Source organism: Engystomops pustulosus, chromosome 1 (genome assembly GCF_040894005.1).
Source record: "Engystomops pustulosus chromosome 1, aEngPut4.maternal, whole genome shotgun sequence".
NCBI lineage: Eukaryota > Metazoa > Chordata > Amphibia > Anura > Leptodactylidae > Engystomops > Engystomops pustulosus.
In genome coordinates this window covers 12,929,032-12,955,946 of record NC_092411.1, presented here as the reverse complement: position 1 = coordinate 12,955,946, position 26,915 = coordinate 12,929,032, and the positions used below count along the sequence as shown (strand labels likewise).

Genomic DNA, 26,915 nt, shown 5'->3' with positions numbered 1-26,915 from the left:
AGTGTTAAACTCTCCGCCTCCTTGACTTTATACAACCAATTTACATCTCACTTCAATGTTGATTTTTTTTTTTTGGAAGATGCCACCGCGCTGGGCCGTGAAAGAAACAGGATCTGGAAGGTGTTACTCTGCTTCACAACGCACTGGTGATGGTTAATTAGGTCAATTACTGATGATAGGTTCCCTTTAACTAGCCCCGGTGTCTTGCTTTTAAACAATACAAGACACCGGGGTTTGGTACCCAAAACACTTACTTTTCCATAGAAACGCATATGCAATGGGGCCGTGCCCGGCGCCGGTACTCTCAAACCAGCCAAACGCATGGTAAACATGCAGAAGCGCATGCGGTGCCCGCACCCTCAGGCCACATTTACATCACTATAAACGTTTACAAAACACAATGTAAACACGAAGTTAACGCACGTGAATTGTTAACACAACATAGTGTTAACAGTTGTATTTTGTAAACGCAAACGTGAACGGTGATGTAATTAGGAAACTCTCTCCCCTCCTTAGCTGTTGTAATGCGTTTCTAAATGCAATGTAAACGTAACCAAAACGCAATGTGTGACCGCGGCCTTAGTGCGAGGAAATTACCTCATACTGACCCTCCTTAATGGACGTAGAGAGAATCTAATCCACACGCCATTAACTTTTACGATAGGATTTCTGCTTTTGGGTTATCCTGGTCTGGTACAATTCCTGAGGAGTTTCGGACGGGACGGGTCTCTACCACTCCCAATTTTGAGCCATTTTTGTATTCATTTTACAGGGTGTTTATGTACAATAGCCTTTTAGTTAATAGATTTACTATTACTTTGGTACTCACCCAGCTTTCCCAGACTCCTGACATGCAGTTTTGCTTTGTTATCAATGCCTAAGCTTATACTAGGTGTTGGAGCCCGGGAAAGTTGGGTGACTCTCCATGTGTGAGGTAAATTGGCGCCAATGGTGGTTGTCACACAACTTTGACAGGATTTCTTTAGTTATTAGACGTATATTGGTCCAGTGTGAACAGAGACCAGGATACAATATCTCATGGGGGTGCACCTGCCGCTGCCTCCTCCTCCACCCCCTTTATTATATTGAAATCCGCGCGATGCATCATGGGGTGTGTAGTTTATTCCAGGCTCCGGAGACCGTGCGCCTCACCCGCCGGGACTACATTTCCCGTCATCCCCTGCAAGCGGCCTATGAACGAGTACCACATGGAACAGGGGGAGCAGGGGAGGAGATGTTGGCAGCGCCAGGCGCCTCCTCTCCTCTGCCAGCAGCTCCCGGATAGTGGCAGCAGCTGCCACCCTACCCCCGGCTCTGCCATCCTCATGCAGTCGCTAGAGATGGATCTCTTCGGGGATCTACGGAGAATGAACAAGAGGCAGGTGAGTGGCAGCACTGCCCAGGGGCCCCTCATCATGGGGCCCCACACAATATAGTAACTTTTATCATTGTCCCCGGTGACTCCTGTCATACACATCACCCTGTTTCCGGCAAATTTAATTTCTATTCAATATTTTTCACCTATTATTGATAATAAAAAGCTAAATGTTCTGGTGTCTAGATAAATACACGAGTATCTTGTATTCTGATACATTCTATGCATGTAAAGGAGTTTCACTATAACCCTATTTATGAAAATTGGTTACACCGCCCCTTTAAGGGGGCCTTTTAGGTGAATTTTTCCTCCCTGGAGACTCCCAGGGCACATAATAACTTGTTTATAACAGCTGGCTGCGTCCAACAGTATAGACATGGGTGTAAAAATTTAATTTAAATGTGTTATGGTACTTAAAGGGGCTCTCCAGTGACTAACAAGTTAGGATCGGTGGGGGTCTCATTGATGGGACCTCCACGGATCACGAGCACGGGTGTCTGTTTTACCCCGAGGCGAAGACACAGCCGGTCACACATGCTCCTGCTGCTCTATTCAACTCAATGGCACTGACTGAGATTGCCGAGTACAGCGCTCAGGTATCTCCCTTCGCGACATAGATATGAATGGAGCAGCCAGCGCATTTTCAAATGACTGCTCTTTTCATCTCGGGGGGGATATAGCGGACACGCATGCTCGTGATCGGTGAGGGGGTCCCATCACTGAGACCCCCACCGATCCTGTGCTTAGAGGTGAACTTCTTGGTCACTAGAGAACCCCCTGGCCAATTCCTGGTGAATGCAGTAGGTCACATGTTGTTGCCCCGCACAGCGACACCTTAATGCCAGGCTGATAAGAGCGCATAGGAAAGGCTGGCGCTGGGGGGAGGTGTCAGGCAGGGCTGCGAAGTGAGGAGTAGGACCGCCCTCATGACACCTTCTATTCTAATCAATGGGGTTGTTAAAGGGAATGTATAGGCGCAGGGGAGAGGAGGAGGGGGTTGAGTGCTACTTGCCCCCACCCCTCTCCATAGAGATACATGGCAGGCGGTTGCCATAATACGGGGAAAGATAGGACATGTCCTACGTGTGCGGCACCGTACGGCTTCTATGGGGAACGTATAAACGCCCCGAAGGGTCTTATGTGTAGAGATGTAATAACAGGTCTCCAAAAAAGTTCAAACAAAAATACATTCAAGTGGATTTATTCCAATGCAGCAGCGATCTGCCTCCAATTGTGCTTTTCTCGAGCTCTATCTATACGTGTGTGTAAATTTGGGAGGTACTATATGTATTTTAAGACATTTAGAAAATCCTCCATCTCTGCACTTTTATTGCTTAGCAACTGTATCGTGTCCCAGTGATACATTATGACGACTCCTTGTTCTGTCCACATTACTGCTACCCCCCCCCCCCCCCCCCCAGTCTATCAGGTTCCACTACGGATAATCGGAAACCCCCTAAACCACAGCAGCAAGTCATACAAGAAGATAATTTCATTCTATCCGCTATTATTATTATTATTTCCCATTCATGTGAATGCTATACCTAGGGCGGCCACTATACAATGTACGACGCTGCGCTTGGGAAGATGTGAAGACACTGCAGTTCTCGTGCCGTCTGGTCCAATAACTGATTTGTGAAGGGACCCATGTTGACCATTTGGGTCATCCACTAAGAATAAAACCCCCCTTTAAAAACTGAAGCCATGGAGCTTGTGTGAATAGCGCCCAAGATTTTCACAGATCCTGTAAGGAGTGGCTGGACAGGCTGGAAGCAGCTTGCTCCCTTCTCCCCATTCAGAAGAAGCGCATGCTCAGCCGATCTGAGCATAAGTCTATGGGGGTCATTTACTAAGGGCCTGATTCGTGTTTTCCCGACGTGTTACCCGAATATTTCCGATTTGCGCCGATTTTTCCCTGTATTGCCCCGGAATTTTGGCACACGCGATCGGATTGTGGCGCACCGGCGCCAGCATGCACGCGAAGGAAATCAGGAGGCGTGGCCGAGCGAAAACCCGACGTATTCGGAAAAACCGCCGCATTTAGAAATGTGTCGCTTGGGACGCGCTTACCTTCACTCAGCCCGAGCCGGTGAACTCCAGTGCGTTCAGATGCTTTCCAGCTCAGCAGCGCCACCTGGTGGACGGCGGAGGAACTACCTTAATGAATCCCCGCCGGACCCGAATCCAGCGCAGAGAACGCGCCGCTGGATCGCGAACGGACCGGGTAAGTAAATCTGCCCCTATGTGTGTAGGTCAGAAGGAATAACTTGTTTAAAGGGGTTGTCCACAGCAATGTTTTACAACCCCTTTATCCAGGGTCTATAGTCAGTTGCTTTCTGGCCTTATGGATGCTTATACCTCCGTCCTGCTGTATGGATCAACCCCTCACTTAACCCTTTGCTGCTCAGATGTATATAGGGTAGCGCACAGTATACGGATGGTTAATAGCAAGCATTCAGCCGCAGTGACTGAGTGCCCGTATTATGCCAGTGCCTGGGCACATTAAGCTTTGGTGGCATCAGAGACGCATCCCTTATGCGATGCAGCGGCACAGACATCAGTCCTAATACTTCTGCTTCCCATTACGCTCCCAATATGCTGCTCAGAGTTTATAGGGTATAGCGGCTTTATAATCGGCCATGACTTGTACGCCGGGCGTTTATTGTCACTCGGGAGCTTCAGTTTATTTTAGAAATGTTGCACTAAGACGCATCGTCATTGGATAGCACCAGGGGGCTCCCCTTTGCCCATGTCCAGTGTGCTGCATTAGGGTGTAGCCTCCCAGTACTTCCATCTCTATCCGCAGGACTGTGTTTAACCCTAGGGATGTGTTACAGGTTATCACGTAAACTACAAACTGTCTGCAGTGTTTGAATACCGCCCTACAGCGCTCTGGCACATGACCCGCGTGTGACGAGCCAGGGCATGAGTGTTGGTAGCGGTGAAGAGCTTGTTGCAATGTATCAGACGATTTATACTTTACTATCATTAGTGGCGCTAATATTTTATAGGTACAAAAAGGGGTTTTCTGTGTGACCTTGGTGAATAGTAGTGATCCATGCCGGACCAGAACATTTTATACTCACTGACCAGGGACTGTTGAGGCCACGGTTTGCCTCCAGCAGTTGGGAATGGTGCGGCATAATAATAACTAATAATAATAACTCTTTATATAGCGCACACAGATTCCGCAGCGCTGCACAGAGCTTTCCAAATCAGTCCCTGTCCCCAATGGGGCTCACAATCTAATCACCTACCAGTATGTTTTGGAGTGTGGGAGGAAACCGGAGGACCCGGAGGAAACCCACGCAGACATCTCATGCAGTCATTTTTACTCCTTCCCAGTCACCAAGATATTTTGGGTTAGTTAAGAAACCCCCTTTAATGGGGGTCTCTCCATTCATCTTATGGGTCAGTGTGCTGTCTCCTGATGTTTGGGAGTATCTTAAACTTCGTGAAATGGTTTATGGCACAACTGATCTGTATCCACAGAGTAGGGGATCAATGGCTAATCCTTGGGACCCCCAGATATCATGTGAACAGGGTCCTGCAAGCAGCCAAGTGCAATGTAGAGGCGGTCCATGTGCCTCTCCCTGTATCCCAATAACTATGGAACATAGGGAGATAAAATCCCATTAAATCCTGTTATCCTGTGCGGTGTCCTTCAGCCCCCTGTCCATATACACACCCACCTATCCGTATACACACACCCACCTGTCCGTATACACACACCCACCTGTCCGTATACACACACCCACCTGTCCGTATACACACACCCACCTGTCCGTATACACACACCCACCTGTCCGTATACACACACCCACCTGTCCGTATACACACACCCACCTGTCCGTATACACACACCCACCTGTACATCTCACCGCTGTTCCCACATAGACCTTATAGATGGGTGCGGAGAGTTTCTGAGCTTGGGCTCCTAAATTATATGATGAAGTCCAGGTCCAAATCCCTTTCCTTGTACAGTAAAGTATAATCGTCATAAAGCAGAAAATACCCAAAGCTATATGTAGCAGGGGGCTCTGGATGAGCAGTCTTTTAAATATTGGCAGGTCCAAATGATATATTGAATTTGGTGTCTACTTCTCAATTCACCCCCAGAGTCAATGGAGGGGGGGGTCAATGTCTTTGCCCTCAGACTCTTCTGATAAAAGTTTTCAGAGTTGTTCTAGTTGCAACAATTTTACCTTAAACTTTATGAGAACCCCCCCCCCCCCTCATTGTATCTATAGACGGTCATGTGACCTTACACCATTGTTCTATTTCTCCCATTGTTCCTTGAGCTCCCACAATGCACTGCTTTTATGTGCAGTTTTCAGTGTGACCGGAGAGCAAATCCTATAATTACAAAAATGTGCGGTAAAGAAGTGAAGGAAAGTATTGTCGGAGAGATTTAATATCAAACTGTGCGATATAATCAGCATTTCCTGCGATGCCGGTGTTTACCAGTCAGTGGGCGACCTTGTAATACAGGTTATTGCGGTTATTATTTCCGTATTCGGACCCCCCCCCACCATTCATCAGATCACTATTGGGGGTCATATAAGGAGAGCAGACACAACCCCTCGGATGCCACGGTTCGCATAGCCGCAGTCTATTATATGTTGTATAAGCAGCGGTGGCGGTAGCAGCGCGCTCCGGACCTGTGATTAAAGCCCCCGGTGACTTGGCGAGCGCTCAGCAATCTATCACCGGCTTCTTAGCCGTTCCTCGCGTCCCAGCAGGCCGCCATTCACTTGTGATGTATTTAGCGGCATTACAATGCAGGGAACGTCGGAGTGTTTTGTATTGTTTTCGTCGGCTTTTCAACTCGTGTCCCCACGGTGCTGCTCCGAAAGGGCCTTTTACACAAAATAATTCCTGCCTCGTTACTGCGCCACGGAGAAAGGAGACTGTCAGCGTGTAATAAAAACCAACTCGCGCTATGCCGGTGCCTTTTATTATGTGCATAGAGAGCGATATTCTCCTGCGGTGTACACTCGTGCAGAGACATCAAAGATGACAGAGAAACGCACCAGAATCAAGATCTCTGCTTGCTGTCAGTGTCACTAATAATCATTTTAGGGTGATGTCACACATGGCGTTTTTGGGCCGTTTTTAGAAAACGCATCCGTTTTTTTGGAAAATGCGTGCGTTTTTGTCTGTTTTTAATTGCACAAATTCGGAAAACTGGACAAAAACACATGCGTTTTTAAAAAACTGAAGCGTTTTTTACGAGCCTAAAAAGCACTAACTGAAAATGGCCCAAAAACACCATGTGTGACATCCCCCTTAGCTGATTGTTCCATTCTGGACAAGGCCCTGTGAGCACAGTATATAACGGCACAAGGGTCATCTTGTACAGTAAACAGGGGGCACTAAATCAGCTGGAGAGGAATAATACCTCAATTTAAAGGGGTTGTCTACAATTTTCAGATGACACCCATATGTGGACACAGTATTGATCCTCTGTGTTGAACCTATACCATGGACAGAGTTGGAAGAGGTGGCTCCATCCATTGTATAGTGGCCAAAGTAGAGTACTACCGCTCTGCCCTGATACAGCTGAATGGAGCTAAGCTGCCGCTAACCAAAAGATAGTGCCTAAGGGTGATGCCACACGTGGCGTTTTGAACCCGTTTTTGGTCCGTTTTTAAGCAGTCCGTTAAAAAACGCATGCGTTTTTGGACGGACTTCTTAAAAACTGACCAAAAACGGGTTCAAAACACCATGTGTGGCATCAACCTAAGGCTTCCAGTACTGTCCCATGATCCATTTCTGGGATGGGTTTACAGCCCAAATTTTGCACCCCTATCAATCGAATACTGTTGTCCTACCATACGTCATTAGTAGACCTTTGTTTTCAGAATTAGTAGGCGTCCCAGTAATTGGATCATTATGCCCCTCTTCTGTCCTACCCTAGAGGTGCACCCTATGTCCTCACTTCCAGATTGTAATGGGACCATATTACTGAGGTTCCATGTTTATGGAGTTACATAGCGCCCCTTGTTGGTCACAGCTGATCACTAGTGGCTCAAGAAGTCTGAAAAATCTAGATACAGATGATAATCTTGCAAAATAATTCTGAAATCTACTGTAGAATATAAGCACAGTGCGATGTAGGGTCCCACAATTTATCGCTACTTGACAAGATGACAGGATTTCGCAGGGTGCAGAGCAGCGCTGCTCCGTGTCCTCCACTTAATCAATATCTGTATCATCTGTGCAACAACCTGTGACTTGGCTGCGGGCCGCCGCAATTACTCACTGTCATTGTGAGGCTCCGTACTGCATGAGGATTAGAGGGCGGTGTAATTATATGGCTGCACACCTACCACTGGGTCATTTTATTATCAGCGGGTAAGTCCAATTATAACATCATTCTAGGGGCGACTTGGAGTTGTCACAAACCCTTTTTCCATAGGTGAAGGACCACCACGGGGCTTGCATTTGAAGTGGTTTCATTGTAGTAACTACTGACATGGTCTCGAAGGACATTGGTGAAATCACATGGTGAGCGGCCGGTCAGGAACTAGCTGAGGTCAGGGCTAATGGAGCATGTGGAGGGGTCAGCGGCTAGCTGAGGTCAAAACAGGAAGTTAGAGGCAAGAGGAGTAAGAACACAGAAGGCTGGGAAACTTGCTAAGGCACCTACCTGAAGAAGCGGTGCCCTGTAGAATTAGGAATAGGACCGAGATCACATAGGGATAGAATAGTGAGTGTGTGCACAGTCCCTTTAAAAAGCATTAGCCAGAACCCGGGGGAAGACATCAGGAGTAAGTGTGGGCAGAGCTTACAGGAGAGTTAGTAATGATGGACACAGAGTACTTACGTTATCCAGGCATTGCCATCACTCGCTGTGCTCTGCAGGGCAAAGGGGTTTGCCTGTGAAAAAGGCTTCTCAAATTATAACCCCCTAGTGATGTTTACACAATAAAGATCCTTTTTAACTCCTTACTTTACAATTTTATTGCTGTTTTAGCTCCTATCACTCGGTGATGGTCAGTGTAAGACACCAGAGTGTGAGCGAGGGTTCTCTAAGCAGACACTTCATGATTCCTCTGTGCTGTGAGGTGCTGTGTGCTGACAATGTGCTTAGATTATCAGGGTGCAGGGTTTATCTACATGTTTATTTAGTATCTGAGATGAGACAGATGAGATATGAGATGGATGTAACACACAATGATGCTCTCCGCTCTGCTAACTCACCTATAACACTCGCAGAGTCAGCTCTGCTATATGTCTCCCTCCTGGGTAAAGACCTTATCTGTAGCTTGTAGAGTAAGTCTCTGCACACTGCTGCTTGCTGGCAGGAAGCGCCTGTGTCTGAAATGGTCTTGTAATGCAGGGGGGAGGGGCAGGAGGCAGAGAGCACTGCAGTGTGCAGACAAGAGAAGCTATTCATGCAAAGAATCGGACCATAGTCAGAAGATCTATGGTCGCATCCAGGGACAAGCGAATTTGTAAACGCCAGGACTGATAGAGACTGATAGGTTGGAATTATATCTGTGAAATGCTGTATCTTTGTTAATAACAGTGAATTAGAGTATATTTTATTTGTATATTTAAGAATCTTGTCTTCATGGGAAAACCCCTTTTAACCGTCTGGTCCTGGAGTGTGGGAGGAAACTCGCACAAACGCAAAGAGCACATAGAAGCTTCATAGACAACACGTGTTATTGGGGCGCACTCTCCCCGATGCTCCATGAGACTAGTACCATGCTGCATCTATGGTTCTGTAATCTGATGTCCCATGACCGTGTGAAATAGATTTATATCCCACGATAGTTGCACTCGAGTCCTCACACTGCTGTGCTCTTGGCACTGTGCTATGAAGTGATCCATATCCCATCTTCTTCTGTGTTGTGTGATGTCTCTAGTATTCAACCAGTAAGTCAATCTGATCTCTCCAGGGACAATACCTTACACTGTTATTGCCGGCACAGTCGCTGCAGGTCTAGTACTTTCTACAGTAACTGCAGTGCGGCCAGGACTACAGGTTATAGATGTCTCCCTCTGCCTGAGCTGACAGGCGAAGGTCGCAGATCCCTCATCTGGTATCGCACTTTGCCGTATACGGGAGATCTATCATCTCAGTAGTGCCATAACCCGCACAGAGAGATATGCCAGGAGCCCCCCATGTATATGTCCTGCTACTGTAGCTACACGTATCAGAGAGGGGGGTCCTGCTACTGTAGCTACACGTATCAGAGAGGGGGGTCCTGCTACTGTAGCTACACATATCATAGAGGGGGGGGGGGGGTCCTGCTACTGTAGCTACACGTATCAGAGAGGGGGTCCTGCTACTGTAGCTACACATATCATAGGGGGGGGGGGGTCCTGCTACTGTAGCTACACATATCAGAGAGGGGGTCCTGCTACTGTAGCTACACATATCAGAGAGGGGGGTCCTGCTACTGTAGCTACACATATCAGAGAGGGGGGTCCTGCTACTGTAGCTACACATATCAGAGAGGGGGGTCCTGCTACTGTAGCTACACATATCAGAGAGGGGGTCCTGCTACTGTAGCTACACATATCAGAGAGGGGGGTCCTGCTACTGTAGCTACACATATCAGAGAGGGGGGTCCTGCTACTGTAGCTACACATATCAGAGAGGGGGGGGGGCCTGCTACTGTAGCTACACATATCAGAGAGGGGGGTCCTGCTACTGTAGCTGCACATATCAGAGAGGGGGGGGTCCTGCTACTGTAGCTACACGTATCAGAGAGGGGGGGTCCTGCTACTGTAGCTACACATATCAGAGAGGGGGGGGGGTCCTGTTACTGTAGCTACACATATCAGAGAGGGGGGTCCTGCTACTGTAGCTACACATATCAAAGAGGGGGGTCCTTCTACTGTAGCTACACATATCAGAGGGGGGGGGGTCCTGCTACTGTAGCTACACATATCAGAGAGGGGGGTCCTGCTACTGTAGCTACACATATCAGAGAGGGGGGTCCTGCTACTGTAGCTACACATATCAGAGAGGGGGGGGGGCCTGCTACTGTAGCTACACATATCAGAGAGGGGGGTCCTGCTACTGTAGCTGCACATATCAGAGAGGGGGTCCTGCTACTGTAGCTACACATATCAGAGAGGGGGTCCTGCTACTGTAGCCACACATATCAGAGAGGGGGGTCCTGCTACTGTAGCTACACATATCAGAGAGGGGGGTCCTGCTACTGTAGCTACACATATCAAAGAGGGGGGTCCTGCTACTGTAGCTACACATATCAGAGAGGGGGGTCCTGCTACTGTAGCTACACATATCAGAGAGGGGGGGGGGGCTGCTACTGTAGCTACACATATCAGAGGGGGGGGGGGGGGTCCTGCTACTGTAGCTACACATATCAGAGAGGGGGGTCCTGCTACTGTAGCTACACATATCAAAGAGGGGGGTCCTGCTACTGTAGCTACACATATCAGAGAGGGGGGTCCTGCTACTGTAGCTACACATATCAGAGAGGGGGGTCCTGCTACTGTAGCTACACATACCAGAGAGGGGGGGTCCTGCTACTGTAGCTACACATATCAGAGAGGGGGGGGGGGCTGCTACTGTAGCTACACATATCAGAGAGGGGGGGTCCTGCTACTGTAGCTACACATATCAGAGAGGGGGGTCCTGCTACTGTAGCTACACATATCAGAGAGGGGGGGTCCTGCTACTGTAGCTACACATATCAGAGAGGGGGGGGGGTCCTGTTACTGTAGCTACACATATCAGAGAGGGGGGTCCTGCTACTGTAGCTACACATATCAGAGAGGGGGGGGGGTCCTGCTACTGTAGCTACACATATCAGAGAGGGGGGGGGTCCTGCTACTGTAGCTACACATATCAGAGAGGGGGGGGGGGTCCTGCTACTGTAGCTACACATATCAGAGAGGGGGGGGGGGGGTCCTGCTACTGTAGCTACACATATCAGAGAGGGGGGGGGGCTGCTACTGTAGCTACACATATCAGAGAGGGGGGGTCCTGCTACTGTAGCTACACATATCAGAGAGGGGGGGGGGGTCCTGTTACTGTAGCTACACATATCAGAGAGGGGGGTCCTGCTACTGTAGCTACACATATCAAAGAGGGGGGTCCTGCTACTGTAGCTACACATATCAGAGGGGGGGGGGTCCTGCTACTGTAGCTACACATATCAGAGAGGGGGGTCCTGCTACTGTAGCTACACATATCAGAGGGGGGGGTCCTGCTACTGTAGCTACACATATCAGAGAGGGGGGTCCTGCTACTGTAGCTACACGTATCCTAGAGGAGGGGGGGTCCTGCTACTGTAGCTACACGTATCAGAGAGGGGGGGTCCTGCTACTGTAGCTACACGTATCAGCGAGGGGGGGGGGTCCTCCTATTGTAACTACACGTATCAGAGAGAAGGGGTCCTGCTACTGTAGCTACACGTATCATAGGGGGGGGGTCCTGCTACTGTAGCTACACGTATCATAGAGGGGGGTCCTGCTACTGTAGCTACACGTATCATAGAGGGGGGTCCTGCTACTGTAGCTACACGTATCATAGAGGGGGGTCCTGCTACTGTAGCTACACGTATCATAGAGGGGGGTCCTGCTACTGTAGCTACACGTATCATAGAGGGGGGTCCTGCTACTGTAGCTACACGTATCATAGAGGGGGGTCCTGCTACTGTAGCTACACGTATCATAGAGGGGGGTCCTGCTACTGTAGCCACACGTATCATAGAGGGGGGTCCTGCTACTGTAGCTACACATATCAGAGAGGGGGGTCCTGCTACTGTAGCTACACGTATCATAGGGGGGGGGGGTCCTGCTAATGTACCTACACATATCAGAGAGGGGGGTCCTGCTACTGTAGCTACACGTATCAGAGAGGGGGGTCCTGCTACTGTAGCTACACGTATCAGAGGTGGGGTCCTGCTCGGGCGTCTTCTTATAAGCCATAGGTAATACTACATGTCCCCTGCTGCAGCCTCATCAGTCCCCTGCACAGACCCCCGGCCCCCTGCTCCCTCTCCGCCTGGTTGTGATGGGCAGGGGACCCTCCATCTTCACATAGGTGAATGTGTCCATAAGTGTCTCTTGTCTCAAGAGCTGAAACTGTTCATATGGAAAGCCCCCATCACCTTTGGTTGTGTCCACAAAACTTTTTAGTACAGATTTTGTGCCACTTGTCCTCAGTATTTTTGGGATTTTTCTGATGTGCGTTCTTCTCCAAAAAGGAATTGAAATTAACCAGAAACGGCAGTACTGGAGAAGCGGGCAGCACCCAAATTATGTCACTGACCCCCAGATTTCTTTAGCGAAACAGTTTTTTTTTTTTAGAGGGATTGTATTTTGAAGGAAACCTCACAAGGAAAGTATTAGTATGGTCGCGAATAGCCTTAACTTTCTACTGGAACTGGTGACCCCCTGCAAATTGTTGCAATAGGGAGTATAGATGGTAGTATTTGGGTTGCACTCCTCCTCCCCCCTATTTGGCATAATAGATTTGTGCATTTATACTGGAGCACCGAGAGGGGTTCAGTTTGTGCTAGGGATCGGACTCTCCGCAGTGTCTTGTAGATTGGGGCGGCACAGATGGGCAGTAATGAATCCTTGGTAACTCCCCGGAGAGGCTTTTCCGGCCTGGCATTGTATCCCCCCTTACTGTACGTGGTGGTCTCCTCGCACGGGGGCTTCCTATACACTGTAGTCATTCATCCGCAATCACATCCACATTCACCCGCTGTTTGTGCCAACACTGATTGAATCCGGCGCCAATTATTGAGTTTTTTTTCATTTACAAAGCAGCGGAGTCGGGGGGCGCGGTGCCAGCTGCATTACACTTCTACTCACCAGAGGAGTGAGAATAAATCCACCTCGAAATATCAGAAGTTCTGTCACATCGGGTCAGGTCTCTGCCGGGAAGAGGCTGTTACTGGGAGAGCAGGATGGCAAGCATCATGCAGGATGCCACAGGGCACCGAGCGAGGCACGGACTACATTACTAGGCTGATATGCCTGTCAGGATTCTGGGAAAGCTGGGTACCAACAGTGTATACAGTAGTACCCACACAAGACTGTATTGTATGAATCATAGGGTTCATATAGTATTAAGTGACCATAGAGCGTTGCACTCAGCAGTGCCCTGTAAGAACATATTTAGCCGTGCCCATGTAGTATATAGTGGTGCTCACTGTTGTACCCAAGTAGTAAAGGGTGCCGTGCCGTGGGGAAGCCCCATGGAGGGCCGTGCCGTGGGGAAGCCCCATGGAGGGCCGTGCCGTGGGGAAGCCCCATGGAGGGCCGTGCCGTGGGGAAGCCCCATGGAGGGCCGTGCCGTGGGGAAGCCCCATGGAGGGCCGTGCCGTGGGGAAGCCCCATGGAGCGCCGTGCCGTGGGGAAGCCCCATGGAGGGCCGTGCCGTGGGGAAGCCCCATGGAGGGCCGTGCCGTGGGGAAGCCCCATGGAGGGCCGTGCCGTGGGGAAGCCCCATGGAGGGCCGTGCCGTGGTTTCATATAGGGCAGCAGTCACCGGGCATCCAAGCCTTTTTGGTCTTCACTAGCCACCTTGTCATGGGGGAGGGTCCTGCTGTAGACAGTTGCCTTACAGACTAACACATTATGGAACGCATTGCCGCATGAGCCAAAGTGAAGAATTTTTCACAATTCTTTATTTATTTTTGTGAAAATGTTTTATCTTCTTAGTTTTTGCTCTATGGTTGTGTTTTTCCATCTGCAGCTCTACTATCAAGTCCTGAACTTTGCCATGATCGTGTCCTCTGCCCTCATGATATGGAAAGGCCTCATCGTGGTGACGGGGAGCGAGAGCCCCATTGTTGTTGTATTGAGGTAGGTTCCGGTTGGTTGTTGGGGATGACATGTATTGGTGTGTGGGATACATCCACCTCCGCTCCTGTTTCTGACATTTAAAACTTAGGACAACCCTTATAAGTCATCCTGGTTTGACGTGATTAACATACTACATAGTGGCCAAATACCACCATATAGTGACCATATAATGTGATCATAGAAAACCCCAATATTGTAGATGTACACAAATTATACGGCTATACAGTGCTACCTCTACACCTCCTTACAAGTATTGGCATAGAGTACAGTGATGCACTGTACTAATTCGTGCATTATAACAATTGTCAATTTTTTAATGTAAATTCTACCTAACAGTGCCTGTATATAGTACAAATATAAAGCTGCCATAAAAAAGGGAAGACTAGATTTTCACATCCTAGATATTAGTGAATGAAATATTCCAGTTGTGATTCCTTTATTCATTACATAGGGAACAATGAAACTTATCAATGAAAATCAAAATGAATATCCCATGGAGGTCTGCATGTGGAATGATACTCAAAAATTCACATTTCAGGCTGATCCAACTTAAGTGGAAATGTCACATGACAAGGAAATGAGGCTCAGTAGTGTCTGTGACCTCCACGTGCCCTTAAGACCACCCTACAATTCCTGGGCATGCTTCTGATGAGGCTCAGCAGTGTGTGTGCAGCCTTCATGTCCCTGTATGACCTCCCTAAAACACCTCGGCATGCTCCTGATGAGGCTCAGCATTGTATGTGGCCTCCACGTGCCTGTATGACCTCCCTACAATGCCTGGGCATGCTCCTGATGAGGCTCAGTATTGTGTGTTGCCTCCACGTGCCTGTATGACCTCCCTAAAATGCCTGGACATGCTCCTGATGAGGCTCAGCATTGTATGTGGCCTCCACGTGCCTGTATGACCTCCCTACAATGCCTGGGCATGCTCCTGATGAGGCTCAGTATTGTGTGTTGCCTCCACGTGCCTGTATGACCTCCCTACAATGCCTGGGCATGCTCCTGATGAGGCTCAGTATTGTGTGTTGCCTCCACGTGCCTGTATGACCTCCCTACAATGCCTGGGCATGCTCCTTATGAGTCTCAGTAGTATGTGGGCTCAACGCGCCTGTATGACCTCCCTACAATGCCTGGGCATGCTCCTTATGAGGCTCAGTATTGTGTGTTGCCTCCACGTGCCAGTATGTCCTCCCTACAATTCCTGGGCATGCTCCTTATGAGTCTCAGTATTGTGTGTTGCCTCCACGTGCCTGTATGACCTCCCTACAATGCCTGGGCATGCTCCTTATGAGGCTCAGTAGTATATGTGGCCTCCACGTGCCTGTATGGCTTCCCTACAACTCCGGGACATGTTCCTGATGAAGCTGTGGATGTCCTGAGTAATCTCCTGGACCTGGATTAAAGAGTCAGTAAACTCCTGGACAGTCTGTGGCACAACGTGGTGTTGGCGGATGGAACGAGACATGATGTACCACATGTGCTTAGAATGGAATATCCACTCCACGGCATCAATGCCTTCAGGAACTGCTGATGATCTACAACAATGAGGTCTAGCATTGTCCCGCATTAGAAGGAACCAGGGCCCCAGCGTACATTTACATAAAAACAGAACATGAAAACACATCTCTGCCTGTCATTGTTTGCTGACCTCACTCTTCCCTTCACAGTGGCAGCATGGAGCCCGCCTTTCATCGAGGAGACCTGCTCTTCCTCACCAACTTCCAGGAAGACCCCATCCGCGCTGGAGAGATTGTCGTTTTCAAAGTGGAAGGGCGAGATATTCCGATAGTCCACAGAGTCATCAAAGTTCATGAAAAGTAATGTATCCTCTAACCTTCTCTGAATTTTATATTGGATTGTATTTAGTATTCATATACTGTATGTAAATGGTAACTGCACCAGCAGCAGAATAGTGAGTGCAGCTCTGGAGTATAATACAGGATGTAACTCAGGATCAGTACAGGATAAGTAATGTCATGTATGTACACAGTGACTGCACCAGCAGCAGAATAGTGAGTGTAGCTCTGGGGTATAATACAGGATGTAACTCAGGATCAGTACAGGATAAGTAATGTCATGTATGTACACAGTGACTGCACCAGCAGCAGAATAGTGAGTGCAGCTCTGGAGTATAATACAGGATGTAATTCAAGATCAGTACAGGATAAGTAATGTCATGTATGTACACAGTGACTGCACCAGCAGCAGAATAGTGAGTACAGCTCTGGGGTATAATACAGGATGTAACTCAGGATCAGCACAGGATAAGTAATGTCATGTATGTACACAGTGACTGCACCAGCAGCAGAATAGTGAGTGCCGCTCTGGAGTATAATACAGGATGTAACTCAGGATCAGTACAGGATAAGTAATGTCATGTATGTACACAGTGACTGCACCAGCAGCAGATAGTGAGTGCAGCTCTGGGGTAAAATACAGGATGTAACTCAGGATCAGTACAGGATAAGTAATGTCATGTATGTACACAGTGACTGCACCAGCAGCAGAATAGTGAGTGCAGCTCTGGGGTATAATACAGGATGTAACTCAGGATCAGTACAGGATAAGTAATGTCATGTATGTACACAGTGATTGCACCAGCAGCAGAATAGTGAGTGCAGCTCTGGAGTATAATACACAATGTAACTCAGGATCAGCACAGGATAAGTAATGTCATGTATGTACACAGTGACTGCACCAGCAGCAGAATAGTGAGTGCAGCTCTGGAGTATAATACAGGATGTAACTCAGGATCAGTACAGGATAAGTAATGTCATGTATGTACACAGTGACTGCACCAGCAGCAGAATAGTGAGTGCAGCTCTGGGGTATAATACAGGATGTAACTCAGGATCAGTACAGGATAAGTAATGTCATGTATGTACACAGTGACTGAACCAGCAGCAGAATAGTGAGTGCAGCTCTGGGGTAAAATACAGGATGTAACTCAGGATCAGTACAGGATAAGTAATGTCATGTATGTACACAGTGACTGCACCAGCAGCAGAATAGTGAGTGCAGCTCTGGAGTGTAATACAGGATGTAACTCAGGATCAGTACAGGATAAGTAATGTCATGTATGTACACAGTGACTGCACCAGCAGCAGAATAGTGAGTGCAGCTCTGCAGTATAATACAGGATGTAACTCAGGGTCAGTACAGGATAAGTAATGTCATGTATGTACACAGTGACTGCACCAGCAGCAGAATAGTGAGTGCAGCTCTGGGGTATAATACAGGATGTAACTCAGGATCAGTACAGGATAAGTAATGTTATGTATGTACACAGTGACTGCACCAGCAGCAGAATAGTGAGTGCAGCTCTGGGGTATAATACAGGATGTAACTCAGGATCAGTACAGGATAAGTAATGTCATGTATGTACAGTGACTGCACCAGCAGCAGAATAGTGAGTGCAGCTCTGGGGTATAATACAGGATGTGACTCAGGATCAGTACAGGATAAGTAATGTCATGTATATACACAGTGACTACACCAGCAGCAGAATAGTGAGTGCAGCTCTGGAGTATAATACAGGATGTAACTCAGGATCAGTACAGGATAAGTAATGTTATGTATGTACACAGTGACTGCACCAGCAGCAGAATAGTGAGTGCAGCTCTGGGGTATAATACAGGATGTAACTCAGGATCAGTACAGGATAAGTAATGTCATGTATGTACAGTGACTGCACCAGCAGCAGAATAGTGAGTGCAGCTCTGGGGTATAATACAGGATGTAACTCAGGATCAGTACAGGATAAGTAATGTCATGTATGCACACAGTGCCTGCACCAGCAGCAGAATAGTGAGTGCAGCTCTGGGGTATAATACAGGATGTAACTCAGGATCAGTACAGGATAAGTAATGTCATGTATGTACACAGTGACTACACCAGCAGCAGAATAGTGAGTGCAGCTCTGGAGTATAATACAGGATGTAACTCAGGATCAGTACAGGATAAGTAATGTCATGTAATTATCGTTGACCTTTTATGTAGATTGTTTCTATTTTTATATAAAGAATTATTGTCTTGTAATGACGGACTGTTGATTATTACTCATTTGTTTTTCATATTTAATTTTCAGAGAGAACGGAGACATTAAGTTTCTGACTAAAGGAGATAATAATGAAGTTGATGACCGAGGTCTCTATAAGGAAGGACAGAACTGGCTTGAGAAGAAGGACGTTGTGGGCCGAGCTCGAGGGTGAGGATTGGGCTTCTGTGTCTTCTCTAAGTCGGGGTCTAGGATTTTCGTTTTAATTTGGGTAAAAATCATATAATGTGGATTTATGGTCTAATAAGGAATTTTGTGATTTGCTCTTCCAGAGGTGCATTCTTCTTGTTCTGACAAGTTTTCTCATAGTATTCTTGTCCTTATTTTCAGGAGGTTTTGTTTATTTCCAATGGTGACAGTAATAAAAGTGAAAAAAAAAAAAAGTTATTCAATGAAAAATACATTAATAAAGTTCTAAAAATGCCCAAAATCCCCATTAACATGTAAAATGACATGTAAAAAAAAAAAGGTTAAAATCTTCACATGTAATAGTATCATCGTTTCCATAACGACCCATATAATAAAAATAAATTGCTATTGAACTCGCACGATGAATGCCGTAAAAAAATACAGCCAAAAAAAAATGATTTCATCCCAAAATGATACAGGTGCAAAGAACTACATGTCCCACAAAAATAGCTCCGTAGAAGAAAGAAAAAAAGTGTTATGCTACTTGGAGGCGATGCAAAAACTATATTAGGTTTTCCCCATATTGGACTTTATTGTGAGAAATTTAGTAAAACGTAAGAAAAAATATCCAAGTCTGGTATCCACATCATCGTACTGACCCATAGAATAAAAATAACATGATTATAAGGCTATAAGGTGAACACCAAAGAAAAACAAGTCAAAAATCAACTGCATAATTGATGCTTTTGTACTCCTCCACCCCCCAAAAAAAGTTAATGGGGGTCATTTACTAAGGGCCCGATTTGCGTTTTCCCGACGTGTTACCCGAATATTTCCGATTTGCGCCGATTTCCCCTGAATTGCCCCGGGATTTTGGCGCACGCGATCGGATTGTGGCTCATCGGCGCTGGCATGCACGCGACTGAAAGCGGGGGCGTGGCCGAACGAAAACCTGACGGATTTGGAAAAACCGGCGCATTAAAAAAAAAAAAATGTCGCGGAGCTTGCACTTACCTTCACTCAGCCCGGCTCGGTGTATTCCAGTGCGTTCCAGGGAACTTCAGCGCAGCAGCGCCACCTGGTGGACGTAGGAGGAACTGCCTTAATAAATCCCGGCCGGACCCGAATCCACCGCAGAGAACGCGCCGCTGGATCGCGATTGGACCAGGTAAGTAAATCTGCCCCAATATGTTTTCAACAATGGGGAATAGCAACCCCAGCATGGTATCAATGGAAAATTCCGCTCATCCCACAAAAAAATTGGCCACAAATTTCCCACTAACTGTAAAACGAAAATTATATAGCCTACAAAAGGGGCCAACGAGGAAACTAAAATCCACTGAGTTCTATAGGACAAAACTGGCAGCTGCAGGGCCCCCCATCCCTTCTGCGCCTCACTGTGTGCCCCTACAACAAGTAACGTCCACACGGTAAGGTCTCCGTACTTGGGAGACTAAGGGCTAAATGAACGTATAACCGACAAAATTAAGGGCACAAAGGGTTAAAAATCTTCCTAAAAGCCGTTTTTAATAGTTTAAAGGGTGTACTTTAAAAAAAACGGGGGTATTCATAGGGGGATTCTAATAATTTTCAAACTCCTTTAAAACAAAAATTATCCCAAAAATTTAAATGTAGAAATTTCGGGGGGAAAAAAATTATAAACTCTGTTCGATTTGTAAGTCGTCTACCATCCTATAATAATAAAAGTTTTTTAAAACTTTTTTAAAAGTTAAAACTTTATACAGACACTTTATACAAATTGCCTCACAACAAAAATTAAAAGTTTTTTAAAAGTTTGTTTTAAACTTTTACAAAAATGATGAAAACATAAAGTTGAGGTTTGGGAAATGTTAGTTTTACCACTGAAATCCGTTACGGTACTTTCTATGTTTCTCAAAAGCAGATCATTTGCGAATTTTTAAAATGGCAAATTTCAGTTTTTTTCATAAATAAAAGCAAAACATATCAACCAATGAAGTAGTTACAAAAAAAAAACCAACCCAAATCTAAAATTTAAAACCATTTCATAAGTTAAAGTTTCAAAACTTATGACCGTATAAAGCGACACATGTCCGATTACAAAAATGGAAGCCGAGCCTTAACGTACAAACTGGCTGCGACCTGAAGGGGTTAAGAAAATAGTAAGTTTTCTGCCACCCATTAAAGGTGTTGCCCAGCCACATGGAGCATAGGGGATAACTCTTTGAGAGGTGGGACCCCATGGATCCCGGAAAGGGGGTCAGTTGTAGCCACTAAGGAATCTAGAAGCTGCTCGCACATGAACCTTCCTCCTCATTCATCTCTATGACACGGATGGATACTCCCTCTATAGACCCTGAATGGAGCGGCAGCGAGCATGTCCATCCTGCCCCCCTGTTTATTTCGGGTACAACATACCCCATTCTCATGACCCATGTGGATCTCATCACTGGCCCCCAAGTAAGTTATCCCCAATCCTGTGGGAACTTGTGGACCCCGTATTGTGATTATTGGGGGCCTAGTGCTCAGTTCCTGTGTAGTCAGACTATTATCTGTGAATAGAAGGTAAAAGTTGGGAAATCCCTTTAAGTAGGTCTGATCCCTTTAAGATTTCCCAACATGGAAGCAGCTGCAGCTCTGCCGGTGTCTCCCTGTATCACTCCGTCAGGTTGTTTCTAGTCGTCGCTCGGGTGCAGTCGGGGTAATAAGCTCCTGGCTGCTCTTCTAACATTCATTGTGGCCTCCATAAAGGTAATTGGGTTTCTATGTTATTCAGCCTTGCGTGCGGCCGTTATGTAATGGAGAAACACGGAGAGGAATAAAACACTGAACAATGGGCGACGTCAGGTCCTCGTTCTGGAGGCGGCTGTGCTTATCGCTCCATAAGTGGCCGCGCGGCTCCTCTATTAACTATTCTTGGGTGCGCACTTCCAGTTTGCTTACTGTCAATATTCTCAGGATCCGTAACAGGGAAGCGCAGAATTACAGAACGGGAAGATTACAGCGCTGTGTGATCCAAGGAGATTTAAAGGGACGGTGTCAGTTCTTTTCATAGGAACCTCATTATATGTGGGAGCAGATGTTCCAGCTATTCATGGCCAAATGTCACCTTGTTAGTTCCCAGTCTTAATACTCACTACTTGTTATCTTCATTCACTCCAAGTTCCACCAAAAATAACCTGCGCTGTCCAGGAACGGCCACAAAAATACAGGGGGTGCCACTTATAGTGTGTGTAATCTAAAAGAACGAGACTGGTGACAAGTACACACTCACTCCTCAGGTGTGGGCTCAGGTGTGGGCTCAGGTGTGGGCTCAGGGTTGGGCTCAGGACCTACATGGGCATTGTCTAAACCTTGTTGCCCAAGAGCAAGTTTGGTATGAGAAAGTTGTACCGTTGCCTTGCGGGATTTCCCGGACCAAACCAAGAATTTCGACTTATTGCAGTGATTTGAGGATCTGTTTGCAAAATTGTACAAACGTAGATTTTGAACATGTAGGTCCTAAACCTACACCTGTGTCTGGGCCTATACTATGGAGGAGCTGAGCTGCCGCACCCTCTGACACGACCACTATAGGTTGGACAGAAGCTTCCGTCTATGGCTCCCCACATTGTAAAGTATTGGGTTAGGCGAGAACGGCTGATCCATGTGGGACCCTCCCTGATCTGATCTCTGTGACCTATTGTGAGGTTTGGTCATCAATACCAAATTCTCGGTAACCCCTTTAATGCCTGATAATTTTAGGATATAAGGCAGAGCTGCTGTGGGGATCTCCTACTAGTAGGATATTTGTGGAATGTTTGCACTGGAAGCGGCACGTGGACTGGAAAGCCCCCTGGTTACTCCAAAAACATCAGCCTCGGCACTAGAGACCTACAGGGAGAATCCTTGTATGAAAGCTGAGAACAGAATGTGTGACTCGGGTCCTTCCCCTCCTCCTCCTGTACTTGGTCCTGGTCCCACATGCTGCATGTAGATGCCATCTGTCTGTAATATGCACATAGTGTTCAATGCGTAGGGGAGGTCCAGGGGATGGATCATCTTGTCCTTTTGTCTGTGCACCTCCATGTTGATTGTTTTTTTGCCATTTGGGAAGGTACTTGATGGACAGGATGCACAGGTGTGTGGTTGGGGTGGCCTGCAAGCCCCCCAGCCTGCATGTCCAGCACATAAAAAATACAGTGCTCACCATTCCGACGCCCCAGACAGCTCCTCTTCTGTCTTCATGTGCCGGCTCCAGGTCTTCAATAAAGGGGGTTGGGGGAGAACCAACATTAGTGTCCCTCCATATCTCAATAAAATGAGGAATAATCTCCAAGATCCACCTCTGAGGAGGGAGCTAAAATCTCTGCTTGGAGCTTTTCCCTCTATTGCTCTCGAGAGATATGAAGAAACCAGGGTTACATAATGAGAGAGAACAAAGTGAGATGGGAGCAGAGAGAACAATGGGGGGGGCAGAGACAGAAATAAAATATACATGGGGGCATCCTAGATAGGTTGGGGCAGTAGAGAGAGTAGAAAATGCAACATAGAAATGAGAGCACAAACCTAGTGATGGGGTACACCTAGAAAAATCAAGAGTAAAATTGAGAAACTCAAAAATTTGGAAACTCGAAATATATTGTATTTAGCTAAGATCACACAGCCCTAGTTACAAAGCCTAGTTAAAGGCAAAGGTCGGGGCCTCAGAGACTGGGGGAGACCTTTGCCTTCAGCCATGTAGGTTACTTGAGCGTCGCTCTATATCCAGCTTCTTGGCGACTCTTCCATCCGCTTTATTACGTAGAACCGTTACAAATCCTACAGCGGAGGCTGCGATGAAACCCCAGTGTGGCCTCCAGTGACTCCATAAATCACCAGAAAGCAAACAAGTTTTAGAGTTTCTGAAGGACAATTACCTCGATGTGTAAGACTGAGAGAATCTGCGCTGAATAACTGAGGAAATGACAAGAAGGACCCAAGAGGAAACACAGAAAGCTCTTCACGCTAAAACCTTGTGGAACTCTTCACGTGTTACATCCGGGGGTGGGGGGGGGGCGCCGGAGCGGAGCAGCCATGTGAGCTAAACACATAGAGGGATGGGATGCCCCTCGGTGCTCTCTGTCTGGCTGGAAGAGCCTCGAGCAGATCCTACAATGTAGGTGATTCAGACATCATATATCTAGAGTGATTAAGTGTCCCCTGATGATGGGGGGTCCGCAGGGGGCCTGTACGTCTCAGAGAATATCTAGTGACTGGGATGGAGGGGAGTCTTCCTGATAAAAAGCTCCTGCGTACTCTAGGCTATAGAAGTTTAAAGGGGTGAGAAAAGAGAGTTCTCAAATTTTAATTCCCTAAATGATGTTTACACAATTTTTACATAATTTTTAACCACTTACTTTACAATGTTACTAAGTGTTGTTCCTGTTTTAGCTCCTATCACTCAGTGATGGTCAGTGTAAGATTCCAGAGTGTGAGCGGGGACTCTCTAAGCAGACACTTCATGATTCCTCAGAGCTATGAGATGCAGTGCGCTGACAATGTGCTTAGATTATCAGGATGCAGGGTTTATATACACTTTTATTTAGCTTCTGAACATTAACTAGTATCTGACATAGAAATATGTCAGAGATGAGACGGATCAGAGATGATGAGATCAAAATAACACACAATGGGGGTAGATTTATCAAGCTGTCTAAGAGTAAGAATGTGCAACATTGCAACCCCCCCCCCCCCCCTTTAAAATGTTCATGAGCACTGGTAAAATGAAAGCTGAGCGGATATTGGTTGTCATGGGCAACTAAGCACATTCTTACTCTTGGGCAACTTGATAATTCATCTCCCCCAATGACACTCACAGCTCTGCTATCTCCTCTATGATACACAGTCAGCTCTGTCACTTCCCTCCCGGATACAGACCTTATCTTGCCTGTAGCTTTTAGAGTATGTCTCAGACACAAGCACTTCCTGCCGGAAAGCAGCGTGCAGAGCTGGTCTTTTAATCCATGGGGGATGGGCAGGAGGCAGAGATCACTGCAGTGTGCAGACAAGGGAAGCTATTCATGAGAAGAATCTGACCATAGTCACAAGACTTACGGTCATATCAAGGGACAAGCAAAATTGTAGGACTGATAGAGACGGGATGGAATTATTTCTGTGAAATGCTGTATTTTTTGTTAATGACATTGAATTAGAGAATGTGATATTTTGTTATCCTGAGTATATTTAAGAATTTTTTCTTTATGGGAAAACCCCTTTAAGGGAGTCCCCACCCCACCTCCTTCCATAAAGAACCAATAATATGAGAAGGTCGAGCTCCATATCTTGAAGTTATAAATATTTTTTTGGGGAAATACTTTCCCATTAATGCTAATTTTTTGCTTCTTTTTATTCCAGATTTTTACCGTATGTTGGGATGGTGACGATAGTGATGAATGATTATCCGAAATTTAAGGTAATTAAATATCGCCCACTCCTTCACGGTGTCTGTGCCTCACAGCTTCTATGTCAGTTTTTAATTAAGGAAAATCTTGGTCTTCGTTAACAGAATTTCATTACTAAATTTCTAGTGGAAAGTTGTTCTGATGATGGCGGCGGAGAAGCTGCAGATCACTTCGAGGTTCTGCTTGCAATAGCAATAGTCCTTAGTAGAGATGAGTGCACCCAACGTTCTCGTATAGGTTCGGCCAGGACACCCCCTGCCAATCCTAGGCATGGCTAGTTGCTTCAATTTGCCGGATTGGTCCTTTGTCCACCAATCCGGCAATATATCTGGGTCGCACAGGTGAACCCCTAAACGGGAACGTCAAGTCCTGTCTGTCAGCCTGTTCTGGGCCAAGATGCCCAAACTTTTTTTTTTTTTTCCCCACCTTGCCTTCAAAATGGCCAAACTTTTTAAAATCTCAACCATATGAGGGTTTTTTTCGTGTGTTTTTTTTCGGTGTTACATTTTGAGTCTCCATTTACTTTATTGATGAACTTTTATTAACCCTAATTTTTTATTTATTTCATTTTAAAATTATGGTGCTCACCATTCAGTATAAATAATTTGAGGACTTTACTCTCCAAGGTCACTACAATTTCAGGTTCCAATAGCCTACACTGTGTGGAGTTTCAAAATGACTTTATCAGCATTCTGAATCATTTCAGTTCTTTATAAAACTTTATTTCACGTTACCTGGCTCCCTGTCTGCTGCAGCTTGTGTCTCGGTCTCCTCTTCTCCACACTCATCCAGCCTTCTCCCTACTTTATGCCATGTGCATTGAGCAGGCGAAGGAGGGAAGTGGAGAAATGGTGTGAAGCAGAGGAAGAATGCAAGAGGAGAGACAGGCACTCACAGGTTTTGGCTGCCTCACTACCCCACACTGCTGGCGGGGAGCCAGGTAATGTGAAATAAAATTTTATAAAGTAATAATAATATTTTTTTTATTATTATTATTATTATTGTTATTATCTTTATTTAAAGTACTGAAATGATTCGGGATGCTGACAAAGGCATAGGCTAGTAGAACCTGACACCAGCTAAAAAAAAAAAAAGACAATTCCTGGTGACAGGTTCCCTTTAAATCTTTTTGACAATTTTAATTAGTCCCACACAGTTACTTGCCATCTTTGCTCTATATAATAACACTACACAACTTCTTGGGACTAGAATTTAGAGCAGATAATCTGGATGTGTAAAGGCAGCGCAGTAGAGCCAAGTGGTAAATTTTGTGCAGCGCCGCGTAATCTGTAGGCGCTATATAAATAAAGAATTATTATTATTATTATTATTACTCTAATAGGATTTTCTCATAATAAAGTCCTGCAGATGATATACAGACGTCAGGACCCAATAATCTCTGCCCGGTGCTGCAGTGAATAGTGGTTTCCCCCGTGCATGCGCGGCGCATGCTGCTGCACATGGCGCAGTCTGTCTCCTCTCTTGTGCTTTCTCTTGTTTGTGTTTTTTTTTGTTATATTTTCCCATGACATTTTATACCTTTCCCCTTTGTTATTCGCAGTACGCAGTTTTGGCCATAATGGGAGCTTTTGTACTTTTAAAACGTGAATCTTAAGATGAGGAGGAGAAGACCCTGAGGAGGAAGAGGGAGAAAAACAGCCAAAACCTTTAATATATACAATGGTTTCTAATTCCGTCACAGAGCAAAAGCAAAAACCTGCTAACGAGTCATCGACCCGGTACAAATAACGATCCACCCGTCCTGCTGTGTATTTATTTTATTTGTAGGGTTCATCAGAACATATGTTACATTTTTATGATGCTTTTTTTTTTTTTCTAAAAATGTGACCTAATAAAATGGGACGAAAAATTGTCTGTTTCTCTCAATTTGAGTAATATCATCTTTGTTTGGGCAAGAATGAAGAAAAACAATTTCTTAGAAAAACAGTAAATATAAGACTTTCCTGTCCAGTTTTGGGGTGTGATGTGACAATTGAATTAGAAAAAAAAAAATCCTTACAAAAGATCTCATTGATTTAGTGGTTATAGGTCTTATGCAGACTTGTGCGTCTCCATGGTTATAGACTAGAAACGGAAGAATGTGTAGTCGTCTTTCATTCTCCCGTCTCCTCTTCTAAAGTGT

At 46.2% G+C, this 26,915-nt stretch overlaps 1 protein-coding gene across 1 annotated transcript; it reads left to right on the top strand.

Annotated features, from left to right (window-relative positions):
- The first annotated feature begins 1,178 nt into the window (after positions 1–1,178).
- On the top strand, positions 1,179–26,659 carry SEC11C (SEC11 homolog C, signal peptidase complex subunit). The gene is made up of 6 exons (XM_072133385.1): positions 1,179–1,382; positions 14,076–14,185; positions 15,853–16,002; positions 18,273–18,392; positions 24,726–24,783; positions 26,334–26,659. Exons 1-6 carry the CDS (start codon positions 1,194–1,196, stop codon positions 26,385–26,387), a joined length of 681 nt encoding a protein of 226 aa, XP_071989486.1. The 5' UTR covers positions 1,179–1,193; the 3' UTR covers positions 26,388–26,659.
- Positions 26,660–26,915: the final 256 nt, after the last annotated feature.